At 46.2% G+C, this 24,104-nt stretch overlaps 1 protein-coding gene across 1 annotated transcript in view; it reads right to left on the reverse strand.

The window, feature by feature from the left end:
• Positions 1–22,625: 22,625 nt before the first annotated feature.
• LOC143961994 (C-type lectin domain family 4 member K-like) overlaps positions 22,626–24,104 on the reverse strand; it is a 56,955-nt gene continuing 55,476 nt past the window's right edge. Inside the window, exon 10 of the mRNA XM_077471336.1 lies at positions 22,626–22,827. Coding sequence (XP_077327462.1) covers positions 22,689–22,827 — 139 coding nt within the window. The 3' untranslated portion in view covers positions 22,626–22,688. The remainder of the gene's footprint in view (positions 22,828–24,104) is intronic.

A 24,104-nucleotide genomic window follows, 5' to 3' on the forward strand; every position in this document is an offset into this window, starting at 1 on the left:
TTGCAGGAGCATATGAAGATAAGGCCATGTCACACTATCAGAGACCATATGACATGGCCTGGCGGGCCATCTGTTTGACATATGTGCTCAACATCTTTATAAACATGTTGAAAGATTGAAAGCTAGAGAATTATGCAAAAAGATGTCTACCACCCTAGGTTTAGTAGAAAATAAGGCATAATGGGCTTGGGAGAAAGATTTATTAAAAAACTGGTGGATGGCTATCCTGTGCAAAGTGAGTTTCCTACGAAAAACCTTTATGGCATTTTTGTGGGGGTTAACCACTTCCCCCGGAGTTACGTTCCTTTGGTGCATTTGATGGGTGCAGCTACAGGCATCATCCAGATACCTTTTCTTTCAGTCAACAATTCCCTACATTGTAAAAGCCACCATAGCGGCTGTTTAGCCGCTTGATTGCTTTTACAGGCTGCTTCTCCGGTTTTTCCCGTGCGATCAGGGAGACTGAGAATGCAGAAGGGATAGCGTACATAGGTAATACCTGCATATCTAGACGACGTTCAAACCACACATGTGAGGTTTCTCTGCATTTGTTAGAGCAAGAAAAATATTTCTAGTGCTAGACCTCCTCTGTAACTCCAAACTAGTAACCTGGATGAAACTCAAAAGACAATTGAAAAATTACCGAACTCCAAATCCCCAGGCCCTGATGGGTTTACCAGAGAATACTTCAACATATTTGAATCAATATTAACCCCACATCTGTGTGATCTGTACAATCACGCTGCCTCTTCCTCCTCTTTTCCAAATGAAATGTTATCTGCACTTGTGGTAACCCTGCCGAAACCAGGAAAGGAGCCAACACCCCCCAAAATCTCCGCCCCATATCCCTATTGAACCTTGACCTCAAGATATACACCAAAATATTAGCTAACAGACTGATAGATATTTTTCCCTCTTTGATCCACAAGGACCAAACTGACTTCACTAAAGGCCGTCAGACTTCAGACACCACAAGGAGATTAATTGATATCCTCCATCATGGAAACACGACTGGGACGCCTTCTCTGCTTTTGCCTTTAGACGCAGAGAAGACAATTGTAACTACCTCTCTCTGGTCCTAAAGAAATTTGTATTCGAAGGTCAAATTTCCAAAGCCATACTAGCCCTTTACACCAATCCCTCAACAAACGTATACACTCCCAACCTTCTCTCTACGCCATTCCAAATCACAAATGGCACAAGGCAAGGATGCCCATTATACCTCTTAATTTTTTATTTGGTGATGGAACCTTTAGCTGAACATATTGGATCCAACAACAAAATAATAGGTATCAACATCGAAACACACAAACACAAAATCTGTTTATTTGCTTATGATGTGATATTAACCGGTTCCCGACCAGCGCACGCCGATGTACGTCGGCAGAATGGCACGGGCAGGCATATTGGCATACAGGTATGTCCAATCTTTAATGCCGCCCTGCCACCGCGAGCGCGCCACCGGTGGCGCGCTTGCGTGCTGGTCGGGACCCCCATGAGTCCGGTCGCAGGTCCTGCGGACGTTATCGCCGCGGGCATACCCGGGATCGTCTCACGGGACCGCTGAACGAGGAAATGCCTTTGTAAACAGCATTTCCCCGTTCTGCCTAGCAACTAGTGACGCTGATCTCTGCTCCATGTGATTGGAGCAGAGATCAGTGTTCACTAAATTAAAGCCCAGCCCCCAACAGTTAGTAAAACGCTCCTAGGCACACTTAACCCCTACACTGCCACCCACTGGTTAACCCCTTCACTGCCAGTGTCATTTTTCACAGGAATCACTGCATTTATATAGCAGTGATTGCTGTATAAATGACAATGGTCCCAAAAATGTGGCAAAAATGTCCCAGGTGTCCGCTATAATGTCGGAGTCACAATAAAAATCGCTGATCGCCGCCATTACTAGTAAAAAAAAAATATTAATAAAATTGCCATAAAACTATCCCCTATTTTGTAAACGCTATAACTTTTGCGCAAACCAATCAATAATCGCTTATTGCGATTTTTTTACCAAAAATATGTAGAAGAATACGTATCGGCCTAAACTGGGGGAAATTTTTTTTTAATATATTTTTGAGGGATATTTATTATAACAAAAAGTAAAAAATAATGCGTTTTTTTCAAAATTGTCGCTCTATTTTTGTTTATAGCGCAATAAACCCTGATGAGTTTACTTCCTCTTTGATTCCCTGCAAAGGTAAAGAATAATGGACTACTATGCATCGCATAGTAGTCCATTATGTGTCACTTACCTGACACAGGAGCCAGCGAAGTCACCGCTGTCCCCTGTAGTTCGGAGCCTCCATCTTCTTGGTGGGTCTCGCTGCTCCGGCGCTGCCATTCATCGGAGCCGCGATAACGTCACTCCCGCGCATGCGCATGGGAGCCGCCACTCGCGGCATATTGCCGTTAACTGTGGCGCGCTCAGTGCGCCTGCGCGCCGCTGTCTACGACGCATGCGCCGTAGACAGCGCTGCCTGTCTTTCGCCAAATATCTCCTAAACCGTGTAGGTTATGAGATATTTCTTGGACCTACAGGTAAGCCTTAATCTAGGCTTACCTTTAGGTCAAAGTGGTTTGTAAGGGTTTACAACCACTTTAATGCAATCTAATCCCTCATCGTCCCGTATAGAAGTCCAAAAAATCCTCTCTGGGTTTAGTTATATCTCATATTACAAAGCAAACAAAACCAAATTACACATCCTCAATCTGGAAATTGACACGGTCACAAGAAACCTCCTGAAACAACAATTTCCATACACATGGGCAGATACAAGTATATCCTATCTAGACATACAGCTAACAAGATCCATAAAATCACTCTTTTAACATAATTATCTTCCCCTCCGCACTGAATTAAAACATGATCTCCACAATATGGCCAAATGCGAATTTTTATGAATGGGTAGACTGGCTGCATTCAAAATGATGAAACTGCCTCAAGTCCTCTATGTTTTTCGAACACTTCCATTCCCATTTTTTACATTTTTTTACACTTTCTTTGTGAAATGGTAGGGGTACAATGTACAATGTATCAATGCAAAAAAATGTTTTAAAAACGGAAGTTTTTTCGGGAGCAGTGATTTTAATAATGCTTAAAGTGAAACAATAAAAGTGAAATATTCCTTTACATTTCGTACCTGGGGGGTGTGTATAGTATGCCTGTAAAGTAGCGCTTGTTTCCCGTGCTTAGAACTGTCCCTGCACAAAGTGTCATTTCTTAAGCAAAAAAGTCATTTAAAAGCACTCGCGCCTATAATGTATTGTCATGGGGGGGCCGCAGACCCCCACAACCACCAGGCAAGGGTTGTGGGGATGAGGCCCTTGTCCCCATCAACATGGGGACATGGTGCTTTGAGGTCAGGGCACACAGACAACAACCACTACAGAAGAGCAAGATCAAAAATCGGCCGATAACGATCGGTGTGTACTGTGTTGAAGGTACACAGAACACCCACTAAAAACAAAACATCCTCCCCATATTGAGGGCATGTGGCCTGGTACGGTTCAGGAGGGGGGGCACTCTCTCGTCCCCCCTCTTTTTCTGCAGCCTGCCAGGTTGCGTGCTCAGATAAAGCATCTGGTATGGATTCTTGGGGGAACTCCACACCATTTGTTTTTACATTTGCCGTGGAGTTCGCCTTATAATCCATACCAGACCTGAAGGGTCTGGTATGTATATTTGGGGGAACCCCACGTCCTTTTTTTTTATTTGATGCAGGGTTCCCCTTAATATCCATGAAGGGCCTGGTAATTGAATTTGGGGGGACCCCCAGGCATTTTTTTATCAATGACTTTCAATGAGTGTTCTCTGTGTTACGGGGAGCCGACAATTCATTATAGCCGCGAGTGATTTTAAATGACTTTTTTTCCTGCAGAAATTACACTTTGTGCAGGGACAGTTCTAAGCATGGGAAACAAGTGCTACTTTACAGGCATACTATACACACCCCCTAGGTATGAAATTTAAAGGAATATTACACTTTTATTGTTTCACTTTAAGCATTATTAAAATCACTGCTCCCGAAAAAATGGCCATTTTTAAAACTTTTTTTTTGTATTGATACATGTCCCCTGGGGCAGGACCCCGGTCCCCAAACACTTTTTATGACAATAACTTGCATGTAACTTGCATTTTTCATGTTCGATTCCCATAGACTTTAACGGTGTTGGGATGTTTGAACAAATTTATTGCCAGTTCGCATGTTCTGATGTGAACCGAACTGGGGGGTGTTCGGCTCATTGTGGAGACTAGGGATGAGCTTCGTGTTCGAGTCGAACATACGTTCGGCTCGAACATCGGCTATTCGCCCGTTCGGCGAATTCCGAACGTTATGGGCCGTTCGCGCCAAGTTCGTGTGGCGGTCATGGCCCACAATGCACTGCGTCATCGCAGTGCATTGCTGGCTCATGATTGGCCAAGCATGCACTGTGACCCCGCATGCTTGTCCAATTACAGCGCCAGCAGCGAGGAGAGCCATGATGGGCCACAGGCAGGATGCCTGTGGCCAATCATAGCTCAGGCTGTGTAGTACACGCCCCACACTATATAAGGCCGCCAGCGCGGCGGCCTAGTGTAGTGTGTTAGCGTTTGAAGCAGTTAGTGGGTGTTCTGTGTACCTTCAACACAGTACACACCGATCGTTATAGTCCGATTTTTGATCTTGCTCTTCTGTAGTGGTAGTTGTCTGTGTGCCCTGACCGCAGTATACACCGCTATATTCACCTCACCTATATAGCTAGTGATCTATCTTTTATAATAGAGCTTGCAGTCAGTAGTATTAGGAGCTTGTGCGTGCTGTCTGCATGCTCTGTGCCCAGTACACACTGCTATATCCACCTACATAGCTCTTCTCTATTTGAGCCCACTTGCCATCTGCAGGAGTTATTGGAAGTTATGTGTGCCTCCAGCACAGCACAGTATACATCTGTATATACCCCTTTATCTCTGGTGTTCTATAATAAAGGCATCTGCAGGAGTTAGAGGGTTTTTTGTGCCTACAGCACAATATACACCTGTATCTACCCTTTATTGCTGTTCTCTAATAGAGCCATCTGCAGGGCTTAGTGGGTGTTGTGTGACTCCATTACAGTATACCCCTTTATCTCTGGTGTTCTATAATAAAGGCATCTGCAGGAGTTAGTGGGTGTTGTGTGCCTCCAGCACAATATACACTACCCAACTGCTGTTTTACCCAACTCCCTTCAGGCCATTACCATGTCTGGAAGGCCAGCAAGCAGAGGCAGACAGGCGCGAGCCGATAAAAGAGGGCAAGCAGGCTCTGTGTCTAGAGACAACAGTGCTGGTCGTGGACGCGGTGCATTGTCATCAGCACGTGGCCATGGGACACGCTTGTCCTTCTTTTCGGCAGCTGGACATGTTGAACCGCAACATGCCAACGACTTGGTAGAGTGGATGACAAAGCCCTCTTCATCCTCCTCATCCTCCTCATCCTCTCTCACCCAGTCTCAGGGTACTAGCAAAGCAGCCGCCAACGCATCGTCTTCCCTCCTCTCAATGTCATCATCAGTGACTCCTTCCCTAGACCCACCACGTCCTCCTGAGGAGTCTCCTGAACTCTTTGAGCACAGTGTTGGGTACATGCTCCAGGAGGATGCCCAGTGTTTTGTAGGCTCTGATGATGACACTCAGCTAGAGGAAGGCAGTAGCGTGAATGCAGAGAGAGGGGATGCTCAAGAAGGACAGCAATCTGGCAGTCATGTTCCACAAGCTGCAGCATATTGCCAGGTTTGCTACAGCGATGAAGAGGGAGGGGATGATGAGGGCACTGACTCCACGGGGGTGCCTGGTAGGAGAGAGGAGGAGGAGGAGGCGGCACATGTCCAACGAGGCAGGATGCCCTCCGGGGGCCAGCTTAGGGGCAGCACGCCGACTGAATCACACCGCAGAGCTTCGCCTGTGCAGGGTGCTGCCTCTGCGCGTTATTCTAAAAGTTCTTTGGTGTGGGCCTTTTTTGAGACGAGTGCATCAGATCGCACCACTGCTATTTGCAACATATGTCTCAAGCGTATATCGCGTGGCCAAAACATCAGCCGCTTGGGCACAACATGCTTGACCAGACATATGTTGACCTGCCATGCAGCTCGTTGGCAAGCGTACCTCAAAGACCCACACCAAAGAACAAAGCGGACCTCTCCTTGCTCCTCATCAGCTGGCATCTCCAACCCCACTAGACCTTCAGTCCTCTCTGAAACCTGCTCTGAGAGGAATGAAGGTGTAGAATTAGGTGTGTCACAGCCAAGTGCATCCGGGCACTCTGCTAGCAGTACACCCACGTTTGATTATAGCAGGCAAATGTCCCTCCCCCAGCTGCTGGAGCGGCGAAAGAAGTTCACTCCCAGCCATCCACATGCCCAGCGGTTGAATGCTAGCTTGGCTAAATTGCTAGTACTTCAACTGCTGCCTTTTCAGTTGGTAGACTCGGCCCCCTTCCGTGAGTTTGTACAATGTGCGGTTCCTCAGTGGCAGGTCCCCAAACGCCACTCATTCTCATGGAAGGCGATTCCGGCTCTCTACTGGCATGTGGAAGGCAATGTCCTTGCCTCACTGGACAGGGCGGTCAGCGGTAAGGTGCATATTACCGCTGATTCATGGTCCAGCAGGCATGGACAGGGACGTTACCTGTCTTTCACGTCCCATTGGGTCACTCTTCTGGCAGCTGGGAAGGATGCAGGACAAGGTGCAGTAGTGTTGGAGGTTGTTCCGCCACCACGCCTCCAAAATGCTACTATTGGTTGTGACACACCTCTCTCCTCCACCTCCTCCTCTTCTTCTTCCTCCATGGCCTCTTCCAGTGCTCTGTCCTCAGAACCAGCGGTGCTCCATAGGCGTTCCAGGGGCTACGCAAGTACGCAGGCAAAATGATGCCATGCCGTGCTTGCGCTGGTTTGTTTGGGGGACAGGAGCCACACTGGGGCGGATGTTTTGTCAGCTCTGCAGGGGCAGGCCGAGAGGTGGTTGACGCCACGCCAGCTTAAGCCACGAATGGTGGTTTGTGACAATGGCACCAACCTCCTCTCCGCCCTCCGACAGGGACAACTGACCCATGTGCCCTGTGTAGCTCACGTCCTTAACCTGGTGGTGCAGCGGTTCTTGGGCAGGTACCCCGGCTTACAGGATGTCCTGAAGCAGGCCAGGAAAGTCTGTGTGCATTTCCGCCGATCATTTAATGCCTGTGCTCGGCTGGCTGAGCTCCAAAAGGAGTTGAACCTGCCCAAGAACCGCCGTATATGTGACATGCCCACCAGGTGGAACTCAACGTTGGCCATGCTGCAGAGGCTTCACACGCAGCAGAGGGCCATCAATAAGTACCTGTGCGACTACGGCACCAGGACAGGTTCAGGGGAGCTCGGTTTTTTCTCACCACACCAGTGGGGCATGATCAGGGATGCATGCACTGTCCTGTCACCGTTTGAGGAGGCCACAAGGATGGTGAGCAGTGACAGTGCATGCATCAGTGACACTGTACCTCTTGTCCACCTGTTGGAGCATAGGCTGCGTGGAATAATGGACAGGGCACTTGAGGCAGAACAGAGGCAGGAAGAGGAGGACTTCCTTGCCTCTCAAGGCCCCCTTTATCCAGACAGTGTTCCTGCTGTGCCACCCATCACACAGGAAGAGGATGAGGAGGAGGAGGAGGATTGTGTCAGCATGGAGGTGGAGGCTGGCACTCAGCATCAGCATCAGCAGCAGCAGCAGCAGCAGCAGTCTTGTAGGGATGATTTACAATCCCAAGAAACCCATGGACTTGTACGTGGCTGGGAGGAGGTAGCTGTGGATCATGTTGTCCTTAGTGACCCAGAGGACTCCGGACTGAATGCCTCAGCTAACCTACGCTGCATGGCCTCCCTGATCCTGCAAAGCCTGCGGAAGGATCCTCGTATTCTTTGGATCAAGGAGAGGGACCATTACTGGCTGGCCACTCTCCTTGATCCACGGTACAAGGGTAAGGTTGCCGACCTTATCTTGCCATCGCAGAGGGAGCAGAGGATGAGACATCTCCGGGAGGCCTTGCAGAAATGTCTGTGCAATGCGTTCCCAGAGACTGGGAGGTTACAAACTCCTGGTCCTGGACAAGGTGTTGCTGAGGCATCGGTCAGAAGGAGCGGTGGAGAAGGTGGCCGTCTGACCGATGCTTTCAGACAATTTTTTAGTCCGCAGCCCAAAGGTATGATCGGTTCCAGCAACCATCGCCAGCGTCTGATTTACATGGTGCAGGAATACCTAGGGGCAAGGACAGACTTGGACACCTTTCCCACCTAAAATCCTCTGGCTTACTGGGTCTTGAGGATGGATCACTGGCCAGAGCTTGCACAGTATGCAGTTGAGCTACTGGCCTGTCCTACATCCAGCGTTCTTTCGGAACGCACCTTCAGTGCTGCTGGTGGCTTTGTTACTGATCACAGGGTGCGCCTGTCCACCGAATCAGTTGATCGACTGACCTTCATCAAGATGAATCAGTCTTAGATCACCCACAGCTACCAAGCACCTGAAGCTGATGTAACCAAATAATTTTTTTTTAAATATCACATCCCTTCAAGACTGCCTATGCTGATGCTGAATGACTGTCCTGTTATGTTGATTGTCTATCCTCTTCCTCCTCCGCTGATATGTTGGAAGAACATTTCTGGTTCTGGGTGATGCCATCAGCCCTTTTTCTCTGCCCCTGTTTAACAGGGGCGTTTAATTACAATTTTTGATGCAATGCTTTGCAGCAGGGCTAATTCCTGCACTAAAACTAGAGTATATGGGAGAGGTTACAGTGTCATGGCACCAGCATCAGTGCCTAAGGCCCAATTTTTCTGCCCCTGTTTAACAGGGGCGTTTAATTACAATTTTTGATGCAATGCTTTGCAGCAGGGCTAATTCCTGCACTAAAACTAGAGTATATGGGAGAGGTTGCAGTGTCGTGGCACCAGCACCAGTGCCTAAGGCCCATTTTTTCTGCCCCTGTTTAACAGGGGCTTTTAATTACAATTTTTGATGCAATGCTTTGCAGCAGGGCTAATTCCTGCACTAAAACTAGAGTAAATGGGAGAGGTTGCAGTGTCGTGGCACCAGCACCAGTGCCTAAGGCCCAATTTTTCTGCCCCTGTTTAACAGGGACATGTAATTACAATTCTTGATATAATATTTCACAGGAGGGCCCGTTCCTGTGCCCACCCAGAGTAACTGTGAGGACTTATAGTGTTGTGGCACCAGCACCACAACCACCAAAGGTCAATTTTTCTACCACTTTTCAACAATGGCATGTAATTACAATTCTTGATATAATCGTTCACAGCAGGGCGCTCCAGTGCCCACCAAGAGTCACTTTCAGGGCTTACAATGTTGTGGCAAAACCAACACCTTGTTCCGCCATTTCTGCAGAGCATATAGGGCAGGCTCCTACTTTCAAACATCCAACTTACAAACATCTCCTACTTGCAAACGGAAGGAGACAACAGCAAGTGAGATGAAAAAAGACGGACGGCAAAACAAATTATACAGGGGTGATAACCCTTCCCTATGTTTTCCAAAAAGCTTAAAAATAGTTTTTTTGACTGGAGCTACACTTTAAAAATGTACCAGTTGAAAATTACAAACAGATTCAACTTAACACAACAAACCTACACAGTCCATGTCTTGTTTGCACTGCCTGTATACTGCTGTTCTGAGTATATAGGGCCTGGGGGCCACACGTATTTCCTTTTTTTAATATGGGTACGGGGTTCCACTTAATATGCGTACTGGTAATGGACAGGGGAGGGCTACCCATGCCATTTTCTCAATGATTTTCAACCATATTGCAGGAACCAGATATAACATTAAAACCGCAAGCAGTTTTAAATGACGTTATTTCCGTTAAATGTCGTTTTGTGCAGGGACTGTTCTAAACACGGGAAACACGTGGCACTTCACAGGCATACTACAGACACCCAACAGGCATGATATTTAAAGGAATATTTCACTTTTTTTTTCACTTTAATCGTCATTAAATTCAGTGCTCCTGCCAAAATGGCTGTTTTTAAAAGTTTTTTTTGCATTGACCCATGTCCCCTGGGGCAGGAGCCAGGTCCCCAAACCCTTTTTAGGACAGTATCTTGCATATTAGCCCTTAAAATTAGCACTTTTAATTTTGAACGTTCGAGTCCCATAGACTTCAATGGGGTTCTAACATTCGTACGAATTTGGGGTCCGTTCGAAAGTTCTGGTGCGAACCGAACCGGGGGGTGTTCGGCTCATCCCTAGTCTTCGGTATAAATATCAGTTTTGCTTTCTCCTGATAGTCTGAAATCTTTGTACAGTTGTTTTAAATCCACAGAAATTGACCTGTTGGGATTCCATATTTCAGATGCACTGGGTGGAAACTGTCTGCTTTTAATAGTGTATTAGCCGCTGTTTCTTTGCGGTAAGTTTTTCTGACTAAAAGTGTTATTCTCCACTGCTATCCTCAAATCCAAAAAAGGGATCTCCTCGTCGCTAAAATTGTATGTGAGTCTGATATTGCTGGAGATCAGGTTCAGATAATCGATGAATGTCTTCAGTTCTTCACTGTTTCCCTTCCAAACAATGAAAACATCATCAATGTACCTCAGACATAGCTTAACATGGCCAAGGAACATTTCTGACACATAAATCTCCTGTTGTCCCAGTAGCCCAAGTGCAGTCAGGCATATGCTGGTGCCCATGGTGCCCCCTTTCAGGTGCACACCTTAGAGTAGCCACAGGGTAACATGCCCTTCCATCTTTTGATTTTGGGATAGCCAATCATCAGCTGGTGATCTTACAAACCCTGAACAAATTAGGTGGTCTCCTAGATTTCATGCTCGATGCACCACCATTTTAGGTACAAGACCCACGATTTCAGGTAGAGATGGGCAGCTGGTCAAGACCTTCCACTGTTTTTGGAGTATTTCTCTGACCTTCCGCCATTGTGCTCCATATTGTGTGATCAACCTGACTGGTTAATTTGTGATGGGGCTGGTTCACTTTCTTTCAGGAGACTTAACCTATCCCACATGGCTGCCTTCTTCCTAGCGGATCTAATCTGCATATGTGAGTATCCACATTCCCAGAGTCTTCGGTATATCAGTTTTGCTTCCTCCTGATAGTCTGAAATCTTTGTACAGTTGTTTCAAATCCACAGAATTTGACCTGTTAGGATTCCATATTTCAGATGCACTGGGTGGAAACGGTCTGCTTTTAATAGTGTATTAGCCGCTGTTTCTTTGTGGTAAGTTTTTCTGACCAAAAGTGTTATTCTCCACTGCTATCCTCAAATCCAAAAGAGGGATCTCCTCGTCACTAAAATTGTAAGTGAGTCTGATATTGATGGAGATCAGGTTCAGATAATCGATGAATGTCTTCAGTTCTTCACTGTTTCCCTTCCAAACAATCAAAGCATCATCAATGTACCTCAACCATAGCTTAACATGGCCAAAGAACATTTCTGACACATAGATCTCCTGTTTGTCCCAGTAGCCAAAGTGCAGTAAAGGCATATGCTGGTGCCCATGGTGCCCCCTTTGAGGTGCCTTTTATCTGTTCATAGTTTTTTCCCAAGAACTGGAAGTAGTTGTTCACCAAGGGCGAATTTGAGTAATTCCAAGATAAATTAATTTTGTGCTACCATCTGTGGAAAATATTTCTCGAAGTAGAACCGGGCTGCTCTTAATCCACAATGGCGAGGGATGGATGAATATAGTACCTCAACGTCTATCCTGATCAAAAGGCAGTCTTCCTCAAACTGCACACCCATAGTTTTAAACAGTACATTGCATGTGTCTTGGATGAATGATTGCAGTGAGATCATCATCTCCTTTAGCAGGGAGTCGATGTATAATTCTACCTTCTCTAATGGGCCTTTTATGTGATCAGGGAAACTGGCATCTGATCCACTTGGTGCCATCGGGTTACCATAGAGCTGGCCATGGGCTAGATAGTTCCCAGCCATCTCTATGGTCCTCAGAGGCCAGAGTCGATGTCATGGCAGATCTGGCTCTGACAGATGTAAACACTGACATTTTTGTTCTGGAAAGAAGAGATCAATGTTTTTTTAACCACATCCCACGCGGCCTATAGCAGAATGACAGCACAGCGGGGGATCAGTTATCCTGACTGGGTGATCGGGGTGCAATCGGTGGTGTGGTCTGTCCCTCTGACACACCGCAATATTCATCTCGGAAAAGAGCCTATGACGTAGGATCTTTACCACATAATCAGCTGTGACCAATCACAGCTGATCATTGCGGTAACCAGGAAGTGCCGGTAATGGGCTTTCCTAAGCTCTCGCTGACAAAGCTCAAGCAGAGGAGCCAATCAGCAGCTCTCCTGACAGGGGAGTCTGCGCTGATAATCAGCACAGCCCCATCAGAGATGCCCACCACATATGCCAATCAGTGCCCATTACAAATGCCAATCAGGGCCCATCAGTAATACCTGTCAGTGCCCATCACAGATGCAAATCAGTGCCCATCAGTAATGCCTGCCAGTGCCTTTCCATCAGTGCTGCCTATCAGTGCCCATCATTGCCGCCCATCAATGCTGCCTATTAATGACCATAAATCCCACCTATCAATACCCATCAGTGCCCACCAGTGCCGCATATCAGTGTTTTTGAGTGCCGCCGATCATTGCTCATGAGTGTTGTATATTAGTGCCTCCTCATCAGTGCAGCCTCATCAGTAATGGTAAGTGAAGGAGAAAACATAATTACGGTATCTCACAAAAGTGAGTACACCCTTCACATTTTTAAAATATTTTAATCTATCTTTTCATGTGACAACACTGAAGAAATGACACTTGTCTACAATGTAAAGTAGTGAGTGTACAGCTTGTATAACAGTGTAAATTTGCCGTCCCCTCAAAATAACTCAACACACAGCCATTACTGTATAAACCTCTGGCAACAAAAGCGAGTACACCCCTAAGTGAAAATGTCCAAATTGGGCCAAAACTGTCAATATTTTGTGTGGCCACCATTATTTTCCAGCACTGCCTTAACCCTCTTGGGCATGGAGGTCACCAGAGCTTCACAGGTTGCCACTGGAGTCCTCTTCCCCTCCTCCATGATGACATCACAGAGCTGGTGGATGTTAGAAACCTTGCGCTCCTCCACCTTCTGTATGAGGATGTCCCACAGATGGTCAATAGGGTCCAGGTCTGTAGACATGCTTGACCAATCCATCACCTTTACCCTAGGCTTCTTTAGCAAGACAGTGGTGGTCTTGGAGGTGTGATTGGGTTTGTTTTTTTTTTGTTTTTTTTTCACAATAAGTTTTATTGATGAAAATATGTAAATACAGAGAAAACAGGGTAATAATAATAAGAACATAAGGTGAGCTAAATATAAGCTTTCGACATTAGGCAATATTCCATAATAATACAATATTATTGAGAGCAACATACTATTGTTATTAAAGTATTCTTAATCAAAATATACGAGCAATAATCTGATAGAGCAATAAAAGGAAGGGGGTGAGGACCACTTTAAGTCTAGTATCATTGGCTACCAGATACCTGATATGAAAAGTCAGTATATGAGCGGGATCTAGATTTGGGAGAGCATAGGAAAGTTAATCTAGAGCAGTGAATAGTGTTAGGTCTTGTGTGAACATTTGGTTAAAAGAGTGTATGTGTTTGAAGATGAGAAAGTACGCCATGGTTTCCACGTTTGGTGGAAACGTTCAGTGTTCTCTATTTTCGTGGCCACAATCTCTTCCATGTTGTGTATATAATTTATTCTAACAATCCAATCTTTGATGGAGGGGATATTTTGAGAGTTCCAATGTAATGGTATCAAGCTCTTTGCTGCATTCAGCAGATGTATGATGAGTGATTTCTTATAAGCCTTGTAAGAAAGGTGTGTTAAATGGAGGAGGCACCAGGCAGCATTAAGATAATTTTTGTAGCCTGTGATGTGTTTTGTCCAGTGTATAACCTGGGTCCAGAAAGGCCGAATTTTTGGGCAGTTCCACCATATATGAATGAAAGAGCCCACGTCTTCTCCACATCTCCAGCAGGTGTCTGACTCCCCAGAGGACCAATGTTTCTTTTTTGTCGGTGTAATGTACCACTGAGAGCGTATTTTATAGGATGTTTCTTGCATGCGGGCGCTCAGAGAGCATTTGTGGGTGAAAATATTTGCTTTCTCCCATTGGGATTCAGAGATTTGTATTTGTAGATCATTTTCCCACAGTAGTTTATGTCTGTCTGGGGCGTCCGACACCGGCTGGGATAACCATTTGTACAGCAGAGAAGTGCTTTTTTGTATCGGCTCTTTCTTATCACAAATGCGTTCAAAATTGGTTAATTGTCTGAAAAAGGAATCCTTATTTTTATTATTTAGGATAAAATCGTGTATTTGTGTATAGGTCCACAAGTTCAAGGGATAAGGTCCTATTCCGCGGCTGAGGTCTGCAAAGGGTTTCAAATGACTGTTTTGAAGACAACTAGAAACTGTCAATGGATCATTGGGAAAGTTTCCAAAAAGTCTTTTGTTGTTTAAACCTGGGGGGAAATCGGGATTGTTAACCAGGGAAGTGAGAAGACCAGGGGTCGATGAGATCATGTGTTTTGATGCAATCTTTTGGAAAATCTTTAATGTGGTGTTAATGACTGGGTTTCCTTTGATGTTGAGTGGGATAGAAGAGTACCTTGTCCAGGGCAAGAATGAGACGTTCAGATCTGAGCTCGCTTTTTCAAGTCTCACCCAATCTTTACAATTGTCGTGGCAGTGCCAGTCAATGATTCTGGCAAGTTGTGATGCGTAATAGTACTTTTTAAAATCAGGTAGACCTATACCCCCTTTTGATTTAGGTCTTTGTAAAAGTTGAGACTTATGCGAGGTTTCCTTTTTGCCCAGAGAAAGGCACTCTGCATTCTGTTTAGTTTCCTGAAAAAGTACTCTGGAACGTCAATAGGGAGGGTACGAAATAAGTAAAGTAGTCTTGGCAGAACTGCCATCTTTAGAATGGCTGCCCTGCCAAACCAGGAAAACTTCCCTCCACTCCATCTTCCAAGGTCAGTCCCGATTTTCCTGAGTAGGGGTTGGAAGTTAAAAGCAAATAGGGAGTCTAGTTTTGGAGATACATGGATTCCCAGATATTGTAGTGAAGTGGATTCCCATTTAAAAGGGCAGTTGGATCTGGTCAGTTGTTCTGTCTCTTTAGAGAGATTGAGTCCTAAGGCTTCACATTTTTTGTGGTTAATCTTAAAATTTGATAAAAGGTGGAATTCTTGAAAGGTCTTAATGAGATTTGGAACTGATATGTGGGGTTGAGTTACGGTATATAAAAGAGTAAATCATCAGCATAGGCTGCTATTTTATATTCCCTTACGGATAACGTAAAGCCTCTAATATCTGGTTGAAGGTTAATGGTTCTGATAAGTGGTTCAATGGAAAGTATAAATAGGAGGGGTGAAAGAGGACATCCCTGTCTCGTTCCATTATGGATTTTCACCATATTAGAGAGGGTTCCATTTACTTTGATTTTGGCATTGGGGTCAGCATAGATAGCTTTAATCCACGTCATTAGGTTGGTACCGAAACCCACATGCTCACAGACTCGGAAAATATAGTCCCATGCGACTCGGTCGAAGGCCTTCTCCGCGTCAGTTGGGTTTGTTATCATGTTGGAATACTGCCCTGTGGCCCAGTCTCTGAAGGGAGGGGATCATGCTCGGCTTCAGTATGTCACAGTACATGTTGGCATTCATGGTTCCCTCAATGAACTGTAGCTCACCAGTGTCAGTAGCACTCATGCAGCCCCAGACCATGACACTCCCACCACCATGCTTGACTGTAGACAAGACACACTTGTCCTTGTCCTCCTCACCTGGTTGCCGCCACACACGCTTGACACCATCTGAACCAAATAAGTTTATCTTGGTCTCATCAGACCACAGGACATGGTTCCAGTAATCCATATCCTTAGTCTGCTTGTCTTCACCAAACTGTTTGTGGGCTTTCTTGTGCATCATCTGTAAAAGAGACTTCCTTCTGGGGTGACAACCATGCAGACCAATTTGATGCAGTGTGCGGCGTATGGTCTGAGCACTGACAGACTGACCCCCCCCCCCCCACCCCTTCAACCTCTGCAGCAATGCTGGCAGCACTCATACGTCTATTTCCCAAAGACAACCTCTGGATATGACGCTAAACACGTGCACTCAACTTCTTTGGTCGACTATGGCGAGGTCTGTTCTGAGTGGAACCTGTCCTGGTAAACCGCGGTATGGTCTTGGCCGCCATGCTGCAGCTCAGTTTCAAGGTCTTGACAATCTTCTTATAACCTAGGCCATCTTTATGTAGAGCAACTATTCTTTTTTTGCCGATCCTCAGAGAGTTCTTTGCCATGAGGTGCCATGTTGATCTTCCAGCGACCAGGAAGAGAGCGTGAGAGCGATACCACCTGAGATCTTGTAACACTAACACATGACACCGGAGAGGGAAAATGGTTAATTGTGCCCAATTTGGACATTTTCACTTAGGGGTGTACTCACTTTTGTTGCCAGCGGTTTAGACATTAATGGCTTGTGTTGAGTTATTTTGAGGGGACAGCAAATTTACACTGTTATACAAGCTGTACACTCACTACTTTACATTGTAGACAAGTGTCATTTCTTCAGTGTTGTTACATAAAAAAAAAGAAGAAAATATTTACAAAAAATGATCAGGGGTGTACTCACTTTTGCGAGATACATTTTATAACAAAAATTAACAAAATCGTTTTTTGTCTTTTTTTTTTCTCTTGTTTAATTTATTTTTAATCAAAAAAATAACAAAAACCCAGAGGTTATCAAATACTAACAAATGAAAGCTCTATTCGTGGGAAAAAAATTATAAAAATGTCATATGGGCACAGTGTAGCATGACCGTGCAATTTTCATTCAAAGTGCGACAGCGCTGAAAGCTGAAAAATGGTTTAGGCAGTGTTAAAAAACAAAAAAAAAACAAATTAAAGCACCCCTGTCCCCCATAGTTGCACTCAGAAGCAAACGCATGCACAGGTCATGTCAGCATATGTAAACCGTGTTCTCACCAAACGTTTGAGGTACCACCACAAACGCTGTAGTGGAAGCAATAATTCTAGCATCAGACCCACTAAATCCATGGCAATACGCTCAAAAGGCACCTCTATAATAGGGAGCGAAACCAAAGGACTGCGAAAATGTGACACTGGGGCACTAACCTGACATGTGGGGCACGACTCGCAGTATTTTTTAATGTCATCATATATCGCCGGCCAAAAAAACCTCTGGAGAACCCTCTCTCGCGTTTTGTCAGTCCCCAAGTGTCCCCCAAGAACATGGTTATGTGCCATGTCAAGCACCTGACGCCGGTACGGCTTAGGTACCAGAAGCTGTTCCACAATCTCATCCTTAACCTTATTGACTCTATAGAAAAGATCATTAGTCACCGAAAAATGTGGAAATCTTTTTTCAGCATCTGGTTCCTGAGGTACCCCGTTCATAACAGCAACCTGCTCTCTCGCATTTTTGAGAGTGGGGTCCTGTAATTGTGCAGCGCCAAAATTATCCCTAGACACCTCTAAGTCTAGTATATTTTGCTCAGTGGGAGGAGCCTCCTCCTCCCCAGCCAGGACCTGCAAAGGAGAACAATCATTTTCATCCTGCACACTTCTATCATTCACAGGGGACAAAGCAACCCCCTTAGAGGTATCCCCACTCCTTTTGGGGATTTTTTCTTTTTTCCCAGAGAGCCCAGAATAATGGAAAATCGCCCCCCAATATCACACTATGCATGAGGTTTTTTACCACACCCACTTCATATTGTACGATGCCTTGTTCAGTCCCGACTTTAGCCAGCACTATAGGGTACATTTTTGTATCACCATGTATGCACACAACACTCATATGCTTTTTAGACTCTAAGTCCCCAGCCACCAGGCTAGCATGCACCAAGGTTACGAGGCTTCCCGAGTCCATTAACGCCTCAACGGGAAGGTCATTGATGGTAATATTGCAGATTTGCGGTTCAGTCTCTAGTCCAGGAACTGCAGCACAAGATGGTTCCGCAAACAGCGACTGACGCCGGCTAGCGTCACACTCCATGGGTTCAGTGGTAAGAGGGCAATGGGCCGACACGTGTCCCGCCTCATGGCATCTCCAACACTGGATAGGGCCTGGTCTCTTTGGCAAGGAGTCCTTTTCAGAGCCCCTTAGCCACCCGGGACCATCACCAGTCTTTTGTCCCTGAGACACCACTTGAGCCCTTTTCCCCCCATCAGCACCCCTCCACACTCCCCCAATAGATGGAAGTCTCTTACCAGCTGACGGCACAGATCTGGCGCTCCGGGGAGGTGAAGATGCTGCAGGAACATCACGGAGGTAGTCCTCAGTCGCCTGGAACCTCTCCACAAGGTTGACAAGTTCGTTTGCATTCTTAGGATCACCTTGTCCCACCCAGCGTTGCAGGTCAGTAGGAAGCGCTCGGAGGTAGCGATCCATCACGACCTTCTCTAGGATTTGTGCAGGAGTAGAAGTGTCTGGCTCCAACCACTTTCTTGCCAAATGGATTAGGTCGTACATCTGGGACCTCGCTGATTTGTCCAGACTGTAGCTCCAGTTGCGTACCCTCCGGGCACGGACTGCAGTAGTAACTCCTAGTCGGGCAAGTATCTCCTCTTTTAGCCGAGTATAGTCCTTAACCTCTTGCTCACTGAGGTCATAGTAGGCCTTTTGGGGTTCACCTGTTAAATAGGGCGCAATTACCTCTGCCCACTCAGCGGCTGGTAACTTCTCTCGCTCAGCCACGCGCTCAAATACTGTTAGATAGGCTTCAACATCGTCCTCAGCAGTCATCTTTTGCAGCGCTTTCTGCACAGTCCTTCTCCCAAAAAAAATCTCTGGAGCGGCTCCCATCACTGTGGGTGGATTAGCAACCACAGGCGCCTCTCGATTTGCTATCAGGTGCTCGAGAAGTTGTTGTTGTGCAGCCATGGACTGTTCATGTCGTCTATTGGCCTCTGTCTGAGCCTGCTGTGGTTGCAAACTCACTTGCATAAACTGCTTCAGCATCTCCTCCATGTTGCTGGACTGTTCTTGGAGTGTAGTTGCAGCTTTCACCCAGGACATCAGCAGCTGTAGCCAAGTCTGTCCACACCGTTGCCCCTAGCAACCGTGTTGCCCGCTACCTCCACCAATTGTAAGGGATCTTCCCGGGGTAGGGTGTGTTTGGACACAGTTCACAGCAGACTTGGACTTTATAAAGCAGACCTTGGCATTTATTCGTGGTACAAACAGTCCAACAAACAAAATATACAGCAACACCGTGCTTCTTGTGTATAACAAGAACAAAATAATAACAAAAACAAACAACCTAGCCCGGCTGGGCGCTTACTAACAGGTTCTTCTCACCTATCTGACACTTATAAACACAGCGTCTTTCGCCTGGATATCGCAGGGTGGATTTTAGCTCCAGCAGTGGCTGTGCTTGCAGCTTCCTCAAACACACAGACTGTTCGTTTCCCTGGCTGAGAGCAAACACCTGCAGGCCCGCAGAGCCTTTACCTTCCCAGGCTAATTAGGATCAAAGCTCACCTGATCCAAAACCCAGAACTGGAACGAGGGATGGGGGGTGTGGAATGACAGGTCCCTCTACCAAACCTACCTGCCATTCCATATAAACCCAGGCCCGGCAAGATTAAATAACAACTCAGCAGCATATTGCTGCTGAGAAACTGATCCATCCTGGACTTACCATCTCACACTGTGTAGCAACCTAGGTGAGATGTACACCCCCTCAACCACTTCTCCAGTGACATGTCTACAATATATATATATATATATATATATATATATATACCGTATATACTCGAGTATAGGCCGACCCGAATATAAGCCGAGGCCCCCAATTTACCCCCAAAAAACTGGAAAACTTATTGACTCGTGTATAAGCCGAGGGTGAGACATGGCTGTCCATCCCTGTGTGTCCGTCCATCCCTGTGTGTGTGTCCGTCCATCCATCCCTGTGTGTGTGTCCATCCATCCATCCATCCCTGTGTGTGTGTCCGTCCATCCATCCCTGTGTGTGTATCCATCCATCCATCCATCCATCCCTGTGTGTGTGTGTGTGTGTGTGTGTGTGTGTGTATCCATCCATCCATCCATCCATCCCTGTGTGTGTGTGTGTGTGTGTATCCATCCATCCATCCCTGTGTGTGTGTGTGTGTGTGTGTGTGTGTGTGTGTGTGTGTGTGTCCATCCATCCATCCCTGTGTGTGTGTCCGTGCAGCCTTGTGTGTGTGTCCAGCCTACCTGTGTCCCGAGCCTCCTCCGTCCCGAGCCTCCTCCGTCCCGTGCCTCCTCCGTCCCGTGCCTCCTCCGTCCCGTGCCTCCTCCGTCCCGTGCCTCCTCCGTCCCGTGTCGTGCCGATGGATCGCCGCTCCAGGATCGCCGCTCTTCTCGGCGGCCATTCTACAATTCAAAAGCCGCGCCTCCGCCTCCGCCTGTGATAGGCGGAACACTCAATTTCCCAGCAGCCTGTGTTCCGCCTATCACGGACATCGTCTCATCCTCGTCCGTAGTACGAGGATGAGAGGATGTCCGTGATAGGCGGAACACTGACTGCTGGGAAATTCAGTGTTCCGCCTATCACAGGCGGAGGCGGAGAAGGAGGCGCGGCTTTTGAATTTTAATGTCCGCCGTCTGTCTGCTCGATACGCTGATCGAGCAGTCAGACAGCGGTGACTCGAGTATAAGCCGAGGGGGCACTTTCAGCCTCAAAAAAGAGGCTGAAAATCTCGGCTTATACTCGAGTATATACGGTATATATATATATATATAGAGAGAGAGAGAGAGAGAGAGAGAGAGAGAGAGAGAGAGAGAGAGAGAGAGAGAGAGAGAGAGAGAGAGAGAGAGAGAGAGAGAGAGAGAGAGAGAGAGAGATAGATAGATAGATAGATAGATAGATAGATAGATAGATAGATAGATAGATAGATAGATAGATAGATAGATAGAGCGGGTAAAATAAGTATTGAACAAGTCACCATTTTTGTAGCTACATATATTAGTAAAGATGCCATTGACATGAAATGATCACTGCACGTCGGTAACAAGCCATGCAATCCAAACATACAAAGACACCAAAAACAAATAAGTTCAGAAATTAAATCATGTGTAATAAAATGGAAAAAGTATTGAACACATGAAGAAATTGAGGTGCAAAAAGGCATTGAAAGCCAAGACACCAGCTGAAATCTATCAGCAATTAGAAAGCAATCCTGCCCCTTGTCAGTGTAAATTAATATCTGGTGGTTCAGTCTCAACTGATGACCTAAAAAAAGGTATCTCATTACCAAGGTGTCACACAAGAAACATCTCATGATGGATAAAAGATTCTATCAAGACATTCGCAAATTTATTGTTGCAAAACATACTGATGCCATTGGTTACAGAAGGACTTCTGAATGTTCCAGTGAGCACTGTTGGGTCCATAATTCGCAAGTGGAAAAACATCATTTTCACCATAAACCGGCCACGACCAGGTGCTCCTCGCAAGAGGAGTGAACAGAATTATCAGAAGAGTTGCCCAAGAGCTTGTGGAGAGCTTCAGGAAGACCTGGAATTAGCAGGTACAATCGTTTTGAAGAAAACAATAAGTAATTCACTCAACCATCGTTGGCCAGTATGCATGTTCACCACGCAAGACTCCATTGCTGAGTCTATAGTATGCCTGTGAAGGGGCTCATGTTTCTGGTGCTTAGAACTGTCCCTGCACAAAGTGTCTTTTATGCAGGAAAAAAAGTCCTTTAAAATCACTCGCAGCTATTATGAATTGTCGGCTCCGTAATACAGAGAACAATTATTGAAAGTCATTGGTAAAAATATAAAAAATAAATAAAAATAATAATAAAAAAAAATCAATAAAAAAGCGTGGGGGTCCCCCAAATTCAATTACCAGGCCCTTCAGGTCTGGTATGGATATTAAGGGGAACCCTGCGTCAATTTAAAAAAAAAAACATTGACGTGGGGTTCCCCCTAAATATCCATACCAGACCCTTTATCCGAGCACACAACCTGGCAGGCCGCAGGAAAAGAGGGGGGGACGAGAGAGCGCCCCCCCCTCCCTCCTGAACCGTACCAGGCCACATGCCCTCAACATTGGGAGGATGTTTTGGGGGTCTGTGACCCCTCAAAGCACCTTGTCCCCATGTTGATGTGGAGAAGGGCCTCATCCCCACAACCCTGGCTGGTGGTTGTGAGAGTCTGCGGGCGGGGGGCTTATCAGAATCTGGAAGCCCCCTTTAACAAGGGGACCCCCAGATCCTGCCCCTCCTGTTTGAAATGGTAAGGGGGTACAAAAGTACCCCTACCATTTCACAAAGAAAGTGTAAAAAATAGTTAAATAAGACAAACACACTTTTGAAAAATTGCTTTATTAAAAATAAAATAAAATAAAAAAAAGATTCCAGCATGTGGCCTGGTACGGTTCAGGAGGGTCATTTATTTATGTCGGATCTTTCGTTTTTCGGAGTCTGTGCTTTCGTTATCGTTTGTCAAAACGAAAACAAAAATACCTGAAATTCGGACGAAAATGAATGCACATGTCTACCTATTACTATTATGGCAAGCCACAGACAGGAAGGGACAGACAATGAACAGGTGAGATATGCTTTTATTTGGATCTTTTTCACAGGTATGGCATAGTGGGCTGTGTATCTCAGCAGATCCATGCTTTTTCACATATGTAGCCAATCTTGTCCTCACAGTTGCGGTCATTCATTGATTGTAATCCTCCCAGGATCTCTGCACAATGTTCTCTGCCTTTGTCATTATTGGGTTCTCCCGTATTCCAGGGACTGTGAAAACAGGAACAATACCCTTCAAGAATATATTTTTTAATTGCTACTAAAATCAACAAATCTGCCTCCAAATTACTCATTGACTTGACTTAAAAAATATTTTAGACCTAAGCGAACACAGCAAGATCAACCAAAATCTCTTCAGTAGCTTTGTAATGGCCTCATTATGGTTGTTATGGGATCTCAAGAGTCTTCTGGGATGATTCAGAACCAATGTTTTATTCAAAATCAAAAAAAGTCTTGGTAGACTTCCACTTTAACCACTTAATGCCCGCCCGCATTGTACTGCGGACTAGGGGGGGCCACTGTAGCCAAAGCAACGACCTGGTACATCACTGCCAACATCCCGAGTTTAGGGAGCGCACACCCTCCACCCATCATCCACTGCGATTGTACACAAAGGAAGTCTGTCAGCAAGTCCGAGCCGGTGTTTTGGCATATTCAGTCCGGCCATCATTTAGTGTCCGCCCCGTACTGCGCATGCGCAGTACAGAGCAGAAGATGCTTCGGAAAATCTATGAAGATGAACGGCGCCTGCGCCGTGAGTGGAGGTGGTAGCCCCACCATCCAAGCGGACATAGGACTGGGAAAATGAGAGGGCCCCTCGCGGGCTTGCTTCGCTCGCCACGCTTCGGGTTAGGCTTCACTGCGCTCGGCTCTTTTATATTCCAACTCTATGTCCACTTGGATGGTGGGGCTAGAACCTGGACTCACAGCGCAGGCGCCGTTCATCTTCGGCTATTTTCGGAATATGTGTGTGCTGTGTACTGCGCTACACTATCCGATGGGGGACTGTATATGATAGGACACCGGGACCTGCTTATTGCCTGTGTCCAATCACAGTCCAGAGCTCTGTGCTGACAATCCACACAGAGCTCTGTACGGAGGGAACAATCTCTCTGTTTCTCATCCCTGCAAAGAAAGAAGTGTGCGTAAGAAGGAGAAGCAGCCTGCCGACAGAGGAAGCGTTGACTGGTGATGGGGCCTCTGGTAGTGAGGGGACAGTTTAGTACTTCGTCTTCCCCACTTAGTGGTAGGGTCTCCATGTTGGAACTTACTGTGTTACAGAGCACCCCTACGGATCAAGCCTGAAAGTCACAATGTGCAAGGTCTTGCAATGTAAAGTATGGGAGATGTTCTCTGTGTCTTTGGGCAGAATACAACCTGGTTCAGTGAGTGGAGGCAAGTACAAGGTGGTGGAACAAGTGTGCGCGATGCACAACTTGATCAAAATGACTTCATAGTCATATGTTGGGGCAAGTAGGAACAGGCCA

The sequence above is a fragment of the Lithobates pipiens genome, unplaced genomic scaffold (assembly GCF_037356315.1).
Source record: "Lithobates pipiens isolate NorthernLeopardFrog02 unplaced genomic scaffold, aLitPip1_a1.2 Scaffold_8, whole genome shotgun sequence".
Lineage (NCBI taxonomy): Eukaryota > Metazoa > Chordata > Amphibia > Anura > Ranidae > Lithobates > Lithobates pipiens.